Below are 12,320 nucleotides of genomic sequence, written 5' to 3' on the forward strand. Positions count from 1 at the left end.
CTTCCCCAGCCCCATCTGCCTGACCCACCCCTCCAGCTTTAAGCTCAGGCTGCCCCTGGTTGCACGGCCAGCTTCTGTGCCTGGCTCTGGGTGCTGCATTAGGGTAGATTTACCACAGGGAGTGCTCGGGGAACGTGCACGTACAGCACCCATACACCCCCTGCCCCCCCAAGCGCTTCATGCCCAGAGCACAGGGCCCCAGCGGGTCCTGGCTCAGCTAGGAGACAGGGAGAAATCCACCTGTGGTCCTGCTGCTGCCCCTCAGTCACGACCCACAGCCCCGCAGCTATTCTAGCCCTGACCTCCCCCTGCACACACACAGCTCCACCAATGCCCCTCACTCCCAACCCACAGCCCCCTGCTAGCCCAGCCCCAATCCCCCAGCTCCACCAATGCCCCTCGATCTTCAACGGGCACTGCTCTGTCAAGTCACTCGGACTTTTGTGTCATGGGCCCCCTCTGCAACGCAGTGCCACCCCCCCGATGTGCAGGCCCCTCCCGCCCCCCCACTAGTTTTCCAGTCCAGGGCTTTGCCGGCACCCCTCGACCCTGCCTTGCTGCCCACACCTTTGCTCCCTGATTCCATTCCCGCCCCTCTCCTGTGCTGAGGATGCCGAACCGCCTCTTGGCACTGAGTTGAGGCCACCGATCCCGTCACCAAAGCTGGGAGCAGAAGCTGCCTGTCTCAAGTCCCAAGGTGCCACAGCCCCCCAGCCCCTGAACTCTGCTTTCCCGTGCCGCGGGGGATGGGACGGCCACCGCTCACCTTACGCACCCACCTCCACTCTCCTGATGGCGCGGGGGGGTGCAGGTGTCCTAAGAGCCCCACGCCAGGCTGGGCACATCCTCATTCTGCTTGAAGAACAGACCCGGGATCCGTAACTCCTTTGCCCGCTGTCCCCCCATCCCCCCGGTTAGAGTTTATGGCCTGTGCTCTCCTCCTCGGCTCTGAGCTCACCCTCCTCCACGCCACCCTCGTCCACCAGCCCGTTGAGGTGGGCTTTGCCGGGCAGCTGCTTCTCGCCACCCTCCGAGGAGGGGCCGGGCCGCTGCGGCGGGGGGGCGGCAGCACCGTTGCCACTGGCCCCGGCTCCCTCGGACTTGCCGAAGTTGAACAGTTTGCCCGGGTTGAACGGTTTGGTGGGTGACTGGACCTTCTCGGTGCCCCCGTCCCTCTTGGTCTCCGGCGACTTCAGGAACTTGAAGCTCAGGAAGCCGGGCAGTTTGTTTTCGCTGCCCGTCGGGGACTGGGCCGCGGCCGCGCTGGCTGCCCCGGTGCCGCCCCCCGACAGGAACTTGCTCTGCAGCGGGATGATCTGCTTCAGCTTCATGACATTGTTGGTGGCCAGCAGGGAGCTGGGCCTCTTGGGCTTCTCGGAGCCATGGGACGAGCCGCCGGCCCCTTTGGTTTTGGCCTGGCTCTTCTCGTGGCCGGGGTCCTGCCCGGCAGCCTCGGGCTTCCCCTCGTCCCGACTGGTCTCGCGCTCCTTGCGGGCGTGGTACTCGGCTTGCCGCTGCCGCTCCTCCTCCTCCCGCTGGCGCCGCTGCTGCTGCTGGTAGTGGTTCTGCGCTTGCCGCTCGTGTTTCTGAGGAGAGGGGAGGGGAGGGACAGCGGCTGGTTAGCGGCAGGGGCCTGGCGCGGCAGGGGACTCGGGGAGCCTCCCGCTCGTCACGGCGCGGCTCCGGGTGCCCCTCCCCTGGGGTGTTGCTGCCTCCAGCCCCGGTCACGCAGAAGCAACCGCGGCGGGGGTGGGGGGGGCGCGGACTCTGCAGAAGAGGGGCCGGGGCAGGGAGAGCAACCCCCAGGCTGCTCCTTGACGTGCGTCAGCCCGGGCCGGCACCCAGAGGGCAGGCCCGCGACTGATCCACCCAAGTCCCGGCCCCTCTGCTGAGGGGACCGGCGAGGGGACCGGGGAGGGGTTGGGGACATGACCTCTAGGCTGAGGCACCCCCACGCTCGCGCCCAGCCGGGCAGCTGGGGTGCGTGAGCTGCGGACGCTCGACCCCTGGGAGCCGGACTCACCTTGAAGGCCTCCCTGCGCTGATACTCCAGCTTCGCCATCTCCTCTGCCACCCAGGCCGGGATGTCAGGGATGGCCACCTGGATGAGGTACTTCAGGAGCAGGGCAAAGTGCTGCGGGGAGGAGACGGGCAGAGAGCTGTGGGGAGAGTCTTGGCCGTGCCAGCAGAGGGCACTGCATGGCTGCTTTCGAAACGGCATGGGGCTAGGAGCCCAAAATCTGACCGGCCCCCTGGGCTCCTCGCCCTCTGATTCCCGTCCGGAGCAGTTCTACTGAGCTGCCCCACCCCAAAGCAAATGCTGTGCCGGTCTGTGCTAAGAAAACAGCAGCAGCCCTGCTCCAACGAGAGACCCTCCAACAACAAGCGAATGCACCGCTCCAGCTCCAAGGAGAGACCCTCCAACAACAAGCGAATGCACCGCTCCAGCTCTAACCAGAGACCATGCAATAACAAACCACATGCACAGCCCCAGGACTCTCAGAAGACCCTACAATAACAAACCTCAGCCCTGCTAGCACTTCCGTACCTCCAGCACCACCACGGAGATGATGGCCCCCTCCGGGCTGAGCCATGGGAAGAGCCGTTGCAGCTGGCCGCACTGACCAATCAGGTAGCAGTTCACCACGATGGCCAGGACGCCCATGGCCTCCATCACTTTCTGCAAGACAAACACCATGGGATGAGATGTGCCACTCACACCCACCACCTGCGGGCCGGCTCTTGCACTGAGCTGGGAACCCAGCCCATCTCGCCAAGCCCCCCTCATGGAGGGGCATCTGGGTCAAATTTGAGTGGCCATGGGAACCTGTGTACCAGGTCACAACGCCACTGACTCAGATTTGGCCTGGCCGCCCCTCTGTCATGATGGCGGAATGGCCAAGCCAAATCTGCTACCCTAGGTCTAGGACAACGTGGGAAACACACTGAACCTTTGCCGAGGGTGGCAGATTGTCTTGAGAGGTCCTTGCAAATGCTGAAGGGGAAGGCACGAGATCCCTGAGCTGCACCGAATGTGGCAATAGAGAGCTCCCCAGCTTGTCCCCTGGTGCAGGGGGCTCACAGCTCGTGCCACTGCCAATGAAATCCTTAATCAGCTCTCTCTCCTCCTGTTGAGGTATTTGCCCCAGTAATATCCTGTGGCAGGGAGTTCCACAGGTTGAACAAGTGCTTCCTCATTTTTAGTCGCCATCAAATTGGGGCCTTTTTGATTCCACTCAAGCTCTAGCCCTATGGCATAGGCTGAGCCGTCCTCCTACCTGCCTGTCATTGGATAGAATCACATGTAACAGGGCAGCCTGCCCCCTTAAGGGCCAGCAGGCTGGGGCCAGCCAACTCTGGTCGACAAGCCTCACCTCACTACACCCGTATGGGGGCGTTAGCTTTAAGAGGAAGACAGCCCAGCATTTGGCCGGGGAGGAAAGTGGCCAGGCTGCTCCTATGGGTGAGGTGGGGGCTGGGAGTCTGACTTGGGCTGTGCACTGTCTGACTGTTCCCGTCTGCAAGAGGCCCTGGCTAGGAGGGCAGACCTGGCCTGGATGGTGGGGATGATTGGAGCCCAGGAGCCAGCAGCTGGACAGTAGGACAGGCCGTTGCTGCTGGCAAAGAACGGGGCTGATGGCTGAGCTCAGCAGGGCTGAAGAGTCTTTTAGTCTTGGTTTGGGGCGAGAGCATAGAGTGACCCAGCTACAGAGTCAAGTCACCACCCCAGACACTGGGAGCCTGAGGAAGAGAGCGAAGCAGAGAGGCTGCAAGGCCAGGATTTGCCCCAAAGGACGCTCCGGGATGGCAAGGCCTGTGCCGAGTCCTTAACAAACGGTAACTCATGTTTCCCGCCATACAGCTCTTGACAGAGAATACATGGTCGTTTCTCCCACCGGAGACATGCAGCCACCTCTGGGGTGGAGCACGGCACAGCGCTGAGGAAAGCGCAGTCCTGTATCCATTTGAAAGAACCAGAGGGACTAGGGAGGTAAACGCGGAGGCTGCCTAGGACACTGGGGCGAGCCTCCTGGCTCCTGCTGCATCAAATAGACCCTTGGCTCCTCTTCTGCTTTCCAAGGGTCACAGATCCTCAGGACTGGGTGCCTAGCTGTGCCAGCTCTGTGCCCTGCAGGGATCCCATGAGCCAGGCTAGTCCCCTGGTAGCACAAAGCAGGCCACGATCCCGCCCCTCTACAGCCTCTCCTGGGACTGAAAGCACCATGCATGGCTCTTACATGGGGTGACCAGATGTCCCGATTTTATAGGGACAATCCTGATTTTTTTGAATTTTTTCTTATATAGGCACCTATTACCCTCCACCCCATGTCCCGATTTTTCACATTTGCTATCTGATCACCCTACTTTCACACGAGTGCCCACCCTCCCGGTGGCTCTTACTGCCCTGTGGGGATGGGGGCCCGGCCGCCAGCCCAACTGTTCCCTACCTGCCATTGCCCGATGCTCTCCACCCTCTGGCCGAAGGGGCGCTGCAGGCCGGTGCACAGCTTGAAGGCATCACTGCGGATCTCGATGATGTTGTTGATGAGGGCGCACAGGGCAGCCAGAGGGAAGGCGGAAGAGAAGAGAACCACGTAGCCGAACTGGATGAACATCTCCTGGTAATCCTGGAACGTGTCCTGGGGGGAGGGGGAAGACCAGTCATGCTGGTGCGAGACCCTGATGCCCCAGGATCCTGACCCACAGTCCCCCCTGCAATCCCAGCGCTGGGCTGCTCCCCCCAATCACGAGCTCCACCGGTGCCCCTCAATCCTCCCCCGACCCCCCTCTATCCCAGCCCTGGGCTCCCTGCCCCCACAGCTCCACCAGTGCCCCTCAGTCCTGCCCTGACCCCCCTCTATCCCAGCCCTGGCTCTGAGAGCACCAAGCAGGGTAGATCCAGGGGGGCCTTTATGATGTGAGTACTATGGGAAATTACAGAGACTCCTCTCGCCTGTTGCTTGAGGCAGGATTCGAACGGAGCCCCTCGGGGCCAGAGGCCAGCACACGGGGCTCCCCCGTCCCAGCAGCCCCTCACCTCGTACTTCTTCATGCAGCTCTCCACCTCGGCCTGGGTGAGATGGGGGGAGTAGTTCTCCTCCGGTGGGTCAATCCAGGAGGCCCGGTTCCGCTTTCTGCCCTCCTCCTCCTCCTCTTCCTCCTGGCTCTCAGCCGCCCGGCCCCGCCGAGCCCGCAGGGTCACTGCCAGCTCCTTGGCTTCCGGGAGGGGGCTGCCGGAGGGCCCCTCGGTCTCCTCCTCATCCTCGGCCAGCTCAAAGATGGAAGCAGGGTCCATGCCCTTCTCCACCATGGTGGGGCTGCCCTCCTCCAGGAAGCTGGCATCCTCCATGCCACCCAGCTCCCGGCCCCGGCGCTCAGCCCGCTCGATGAAGCTCACCTTCTTCAGTTTGAGCCCGCAGTCCAGGATGCTCTCGTCTTCCGAGTCCGACTCCCGCTTCTCCTCCTCCTCGGGGACGCCGCAGCCCCCGTTGAGGCACTTCTCCCCCTGGGGCCCCTCGCCTGCCCCCTCAGGCTCGGGGCCCAGCCTGGCCGCCTGCTCTGCAGGCCGGGGCTCGGGGCCCAACCTGGGCGCCGTGTATCTCTGGGCAAGCAGGCGGAAGATGGTGTGGGAGACGTCGCGGATGTTCTGCAGGCTCAGGTCACCCCGCTGGATCTTGCGGTAGAGGTGGGGCTGGGAGACCTCCTTGATGTTCTGCAGGAACTGGCGGGTGATGAGCAGCGTGGCCAGCATCTGGGGAAGGGACAGACGCACCAGGGAGGCGGGTCACATCTGGGGAACCTGCTCCCCTGCCTGTCTCCATCCCGCCGGCGCTGCCTCAAAGCTGGGCTCAAGCCGCTATTTTACAGAGGCTTACCCCGCCCCGGGGGCAAGGGAAGGAGTGGGGGGGGCAAGCAGGGGGTGCACACAAGGCTCAGCTACTCCCCAAAAGTGTCCGAGTGGACCCCACCGTAATTGGGGTGAAAGGGACCCGCAGGGTGGCAGTTGATCGTACGGTGTTGATCAGCTGACAGCCTGGCTGAGACACGCCAAACTCATCACACATGACCCCACAACAAGCCGGCACAGAACAGCAAATTTCAGTCTGCTGCCGTTGAGTGTAATCAGAACTGGGACCCTTGAGACAAAAGACACGGAGCCTCCTTCCCTGTTACCTGCAACCAATTGCCCTAAGAGTGAAAGGCCCCATGTCCCATTTTCTGCCCCCTTGAGCCAGCCAGTCCCTCCACCCTGGGGCCAGACCAGAGCTGGTGCCCCCTAGAGGGGAAAGGCCCGGATCTCACCACCACCTCCTGCCCTGTGTTATTGCTCCTTTGCTTTCAAAGGCTCCCCTGCGCCCCAGGAGACCAGAACTGTCCCATGGCTGTTCCCTGCGGAGCGCCAGACTATCGAGCCAGCTGGGCGGACCCACACGGCCAAAGGGTCTCTGGTGCAGGATGAATCGGCCAGTGGGTGGCATGCACGGCCTGCCCCCGCCCACCACCCTTCCTACTTTGGATACTGCCAGGCTCCAGCCAAAGCGCAGGAGGCCCTTAAAGGAGATGAGAAAGAGGTGGAGCTGAAGGGTGATGAAGGGAAGGAGAGCGTCTCTGAGCTGACGCACGAGGCTTTGGGAGAGAGAGAAGATGAGCAGGAGCTGTGGAAGGGACAGACAAACAAAGAGAGAGAGAGAGAGAGACAACGAAAAGGAGAAATCAACTGAGACCCCAAATCAAGGCAGGGCTTAGGGCGGCCCAGCATGCGGATGGGAGCGGGAGCAAATGGAAAGGTTAAGCCTCTCTTCCTAAAGGGGGCCAGTGATTTGGGGGGGGGGGGCGACGTGAGAAGCCGTGGGTCTGAGCAGCATCTACAGCTCCGTCTGAAGGCGACAGGGGACTGTGGGTGCCAGCAGAGGGGGCCACAGAGCTGCAATGGTCCCTCATGGTGCTGGGTACCTGGGACCGAGCTGAGAGCCCAGCTGGAGTTACTTCCACACGGACCCCACAGTCCCCTCCCCGGCTCGCACACCGGGCCCAGCACGGGCTCCCGGGGCGGAGACACCACTTACCTCCTTCAGCCGCTCCATGTCCTTGAGGTAGAAACCAATGTAGAAAAGACTTAGGTATGAATTTACAAACTGAAACTGCCAGGGAGAAAGAGGGAGGGTCAGTGTGAAACAGCGAGTGAACCCCTGCCCCCTCAGGATCAGGATCTGGGGCCTCCAGCCCACACCCCCGGCTGACTCATGCCCATCGGGCCTGGGGGCAGCTTGAGGTCCCAAGCAAGCCCTAGGATCCTCACTTGTTCTTAACCCTCCGGGGTGTTTGTGACCAGCAGGGGTCTCCCCCGCAGGCTGGGATTCTGGCGCTGGGGGGTCCTGGGGGACAGCGGTCGGCAGCCAGGGTTGAGCCGGGGCCCTTCCCCGTGACAGACTGGGTCTGTGCAGCCTGAGCTAAAGGGAGGCTCCCCTGGCTGTCAGGAAGCCACAGGCTGGTACGGTCACTGCTGCCAACCAGCAGGGGGCGACGTGCTCGCTGCACGGAGCTGGGGTCACCTGGGTCGAAGGATTCTCCCGCAGACTCCTTGCGGTAGCCACCCTGCACCGCTGCGGCTGCTCCCAGCAAGGGCACCAGGGACGGGGGGAGCAGGGTCCATTCCCTCCCCTCCTCCACAGCAACCCCGCCCTAGCTCACCAGAACCATTTTAATGATGAGGTGTTTTTCGTAGGCGCTCTGCAGCCGGTAGTTTTCTGGAATGAGGACAGAGAGACTCAGGCCCGGGGTTGGGGAGGGTGAGTCAGGGCCCCAAGGAGGAGTAACCAGCACCCTCAGTGCCCGGCTCCAGCCGCGCTCCACTGGGCCCAAGCACTGACCCCGGTGAGAACTGGGATCCCCGAGTCTGGATTAGCCCCTGAGATGAGCTGGAGCATCTCCAAGCCCTGGACATGCAGCGGATTGCAAGTGTGGACGTGTTACAATGGCAAATGACCGGCGTGGCCCCAGCCAGGCTCTCGGCTCCTGCAGCGGGATGGGACCTCCTGCTAGGAGCCGCTGGGCCCAGGGATTTGACACCAGAGGACACGGGTTTGGAGAAGTCCCCAGAACCCCAGTGCTTCTCCCAAGCTTGAGTCAGCAGAGCTTGGAGGTGGCCACGGCCTTCCTGGGAGCTGCTGGCTGGCCTGCCCCAGCTCGGCTGAGGCCGGCCGGATCGTGGGGGACAGAGCGGGCTGGGAGTGTGCTCACATCCCGACCCTGTTGCCGTGGCAGCTGCAAGCCCCCCCTGCGCCCGATGACGCACCCATGTCATTCAGCCAGTACGCGATCTTCCGGTAGACGTCGTCACAGGCTGTGACGATGAGGGCCAAGGCGATCTTGGGCAGGAAGCGGATGAGCCGGGGCAGCTCCTTGATGCTTAGCACGAACTCCTGCGGGGACACGAGGGGCAGGGACCCCGTCAGCCCTGGCGCAGGGGAGTCTAAAGGGCGCAGAGACACTGATGGAGCCCCAGGGTGGGTGGTAAGTAGCCTGCTGGGATGGCACCTGCACCTGGCTCTGCCCAACCCGTGCTCTAGGAAGGGGACATGGAGCCAGCATGGCGTGGGGCTGGCACGATGCCGGCCAGCCAGGGACGAAGGGGAAGCTCAGCCGCAGAGCGCCCCAGAGTCTCCCTCCCAGGCCAGGTGAGATTTAACTTACACATGCACAAATCTTCCTGCGTACACACATCACGCACATCCACGGACACGCTCACGCGCCCAGGAAAGCTCTCCCAGCCCCACACACACGCCGGCGTGCAAACAGCTTCCCGTCTCCTCTCACCACGCCCTGCCCCATTCCGCACAGATCAGCTTCCTGTTCCGGGGGCTCAAGCCCCAGGTGACCAGACCCCATACGCGCCTGCACCAGCCCTGGGGCTGGGCCGAATCGTGACGGAGCCAGGGGTTCATGATGCCCCCGCACTGCTCCCAGGAACGTGGAGGGTTTAGTGCCCACTCCTGGCGGGAGGAGAGGCACGTGGCAGCGGCCGGCGGGGCTGGGCCGGGGGGAGCGTCACCCACCTGCAGCTCAAAGCACCCCAGCATGACGAGGAAGACGAAGGAGAGGCAGATGAGGCAGATGGGCAGGCTGACCAGGCACTGGAAGAGCAGCCGTTTCCACGGCGGGTAGTAGAACTCCTCCACGTTGGTCACCGGGCTGATCCTCTTGATGCCCTGGTGGGGGAGACGGCAGCCTGTGACCCCCCATGGGCCAGACACCTCCCCCCCAGGCTGGGGAGATCCCTCCAGGATTTTGGAGCAACCGAGGCAGGGATCTGCCCTACAGTTCCCGGGAGACCCCTGTGCCTGCTGAGGCCGTCAGTGCTGGAGCTCTCCTGCACAGCTGGATGGGGGCACTGCCCCTCACTGGCTCTCGTCAGTGTCAGAGCCCAGCTCTCAGATCCTCAGCTGGTGTGAAGGTCAGTCCTGGGGCCACTTTTGTTCAATATCTTCATTAATGATCTGGAGGATGGTGTGGATTGCACCCTCAGCAAGTTTGCAGACGACACTAAACTGGGAGGAGAGGTAGGTACGCTGGAGAGTAGGGATTAGGATACAGAGGGACCTAGACAAATTAGAGGATTGGGCCAAAAGAAATCTGATGAGGTTCAACAAGGACAAGTGCAGAGTCCTGCACTTAAGACGGAAGAATCCCATGCACCGCTACAGACTAGGGACTGAATGGCTCGGCAGCAGTTCTGCAGAAAAGGACCTGGGGGTTACAGTGGACGAGAAGCTGGATATGAGTCAACAGTGTGCCTTTGTTGCCAAGAAGACTAACAGCATTTTGGACTGTATAAGTAGGGGCATTGCCAGCAGATCGAGGGACGTGATCGTTCCCCTCTATTCGACATTGGTGAGGCCTCATCTGGAGTACTGTGTCCAGTTTTGGGCCCCACGCTACAAGAAGGATGTGGAAAAATTGGAAAACGTCCAGCGGAGGGCAACAAAAATGATTAGGGGACTGGAACACATGACTTATGAGGAGAGGCTGAGGGAACTGGGATTGTTTAGTCTGCAGAAGAGAAGAATGAGGGGGGATTTGATAGCAGCCTTCAACTACCTGAAAGGGGGTTCCAAAGAGGATGGATCTAGGCTGTTCCCAGTGGTGGCAGATGACAGAACAAGGAGCCATGGTCTCAAGTTGCAGTGGGGGAGGTCTAGGTTGGATATTAGGAAACACTATTTCACGAGGAGGGTGGTGAAGCACTGGAATGGGTTACCTAGGGAGATGGTGGAATCTCCATCCTTAGAGGTTTTTAAGGTCAGGCTTGACAAAGCCCTGGCTGGGATGATTTAGTTGGGGATTGGTCCTGCTTTGAGCAGGGAGTTGGACTAGATGACCTCCTGAGGTCCCTTCCTACCCTGATATTCTATGATCTAAGTGGTCCTGCTCGGGCGGCTTCCAGGGAACTGCCCCACTTCATACCAGCTGAGGACATGGCCGCACTCTGGGCGCTGGCTGATGGGGAAGCCTTCACCGCCAGAGCCTGGGATCCCTGTGGGTGCAGAGGGCCTGGCTCAGCTCTGCAGATGGCTGCCCCGCTCCTGCAATAGCCTGGTGCCAATCAGGAGTGACTTCACTTCAGGCAAAGGAGCTTTCAGCTCACCCCGACCTCAGGCTCCCCTGGGCTGCCCACCACCGTCACTCACCCTGAACTGTGGGCGAGGCTCCTCAATGGACTCGGCAGGTGTGTCCAGGGTCCCCCACTTGTAGGCGAACTCGGCCCCCCGCTGCTTCCACTCCTCCAGGAAGAGCGTGGCCCAGATGACGTTGAAGATGGCAAAGACCACACAGCAGATATCACGGCTGGTCTGGGAGGGGGAGGGACAGACCCGGGGGCAAGGGATGGGGGTCAGGTTACAAATAACAAGCAATGAGCAGCAGAGCCAGGAATCGAACCCAGAAGTCCTGACACCTGGTCCCCACTGCTCTAACCGCTCGACTCCACTGCCCTCCCGAATCCCAGTGCTGAGAATAGACCCCAGGAGTCCTGACTCCTGTAATGAAGTGACAGATGGACGCAGCACTGAGCATCAGCCCAAGGGGGCACTAGCGAGTACTGCAGTTCCCTGCTCCACTGTAGTGTTCCTAGCCTGACTGTCTGACCCCCACCCCCATCTCTCGGGGCTCCCCCAGCCCTTCCCCGGGCGCAGCACCCTCACCTGGTCATTCTCAGTGAAGGTGTAGAGGATGGAGCCGAAGACGGCGGGATACACCATGGCCGAGGTGTAGAAGCCGAGCCAGGCGAAGTACATGGCGATCTTCACCCCGAAGTAATCGCAGATCTCGTCTGCCGACGGGGAAGCAGGAGTCAGCAGCCAGGTCGGGGCCCATGAACGGATGCGGGGGCGGACGGAGAGGGGGCAGGAGAAGCTCCAGTGCCTTGAGCCCGACTCTCAAGCCAGGCACTGGAAAGTGGGCACCGACCTTCCTGGCTGCGTTTAGTGTCTGTCTGGGTTTTTGGGTGCTCCCATCTGTCTGGGGACATGCGTGTGGATGGGGCACACCAGCAAGGGACACGTGCACGGCTGGGACACGTCCGGCGAGGGACACGTGTATGGACTGGCTATTAGCAACTCCAGGGGGAAATCCCCCTTTTCAGACCCTCTCCTGACCCCTGAAATCAGGACCCCCGAGGGTCCTGGCAGTGGCCCTGGCTATGCTGCAGCACCAGTCCCTCCCGCGGGGGGGGAACCCAACTCCCCAGCGGGTGGCGAGTACGTACCCAAGGGCTGGGCCTCGCAGATCGCCTGCACCCAGGACTTCATGAGCCGGTTGAGGATTCTCTGTTCGTGGACAGGGAACACCTGCTGGATGACGCCGCGGGCCACCAGCTCGGGGACTGCGTGAGGAGGGAGAGCAGTGAGGGGCCAAGCGCTCGGCCTGCCCCTCCCCAACCCACGCTGCCCTGCCCAGGAAGACACACGGATCTTCCCCCTCCCCCGGACCCTAGCCAGGGCTGGGAGCTGGGGACAGGTGCCAGGGGATGATTTAGGTCTTGCAAAAGTCACGGACAGTCCTTGCAGGATAAGCAACTCCCGCCTGCCCACGGCTCTGAGCCTCCTGCTGCCACACGCACGGGGGCTGCCACGCATCATTTATAGGTGGGGGCACAGATTCCCCCCGTCTGAACCTCCTCTGACTCTCTCAGGCCCACTCTCCCCCCCCACCAGCAGCCTGACCCCGCACCCTCAAAATCAGAGTGAGTGGCATCGTGACCTGGCACCCGGGGCCACAGCACCACTCAGGTTTGGCCCAGCCAAGAGTGGTCAGGCCTTGGC

General features: G+C 62.0%; 1 protein-coding gene across 1 annotated transcript in view; it reads right to left on the reverse strand.

The window, feature by feature from the left end:
* Nucleotides 1-515: 515 nt before the first annotated feature.
* Nucleotides 516-12,320, reverse strand: part of ANO8 (anoctamin 8) — a 31,860-nt gene continuing 20,055 nt past the window's right edge. The window contains exons 6-17 of the mRNA XM_084614206.1: nucleotides 11,765-11,881; nucleotides 11,202-11,329; nucleotides 10,689-10,850; nucleotides 9,057-9,209; nucleotides 8,297-8,423; nucleotides 7,693-7,748; nucleotides 7,068-7,142; nucleotides 5,039-5,752; nucleotides 4,449-4,640; nucleotides 2,549-2,680; nucleotides 2,024-2,134; nucleotides 516-1,586 (exon numbers count right to left, since the gene is read on the reverse strand). Of these exons, the coding sequence (XP_084470332.1) occupies nucleotides 915-1,586; nucleotides 2,024-2,134; nucleotides 2,549-2,680; nucleotides 4,449-4,640; nucleotides 5,039-5,752; nucleotides 7,068-7,142; nucleotides 7,693-7,748; nucleotides 8,297-8,423; nucleotides 9,057-9,209; nucleotides 10,689-10,850; nucleotides 11,202-11,329; nucleotides 11,765-11,881 (2,639 nt within the window). The 3' untranslated portion in view covers nucleotides 516-914. The remainder of the gene's footprint in view (nucleotides 1,587-2,023; nucleotides 2,135-2,548; nucleotides 2,681-4,448; nucleotides 4,641-5,038; nucleotides 5,753-7,067; nucleotides 7,143-7,692; nucleotides 7,749-8,296; nucleotides 8,424-9,056; nucleotides 9,210-10,688; nucleotides 10,851-11,201; nucleotides 11,330-11,764; nucleotides 11,882-12,320) is intronic.

The sequence above is a fragment of the Lepidochelys olivacea genome (assembly GCF_965140295.1).
Source record: "Lepidochelys olivacea isolate rLepOli2 genome assembly, chromosome: 25".
NCBI classification, from domain to species: Eukaryota; Metazoa; Chordata; order Testudines; family Cheloniidae; genus Lepidochelys; species Lepidochelys olivacea.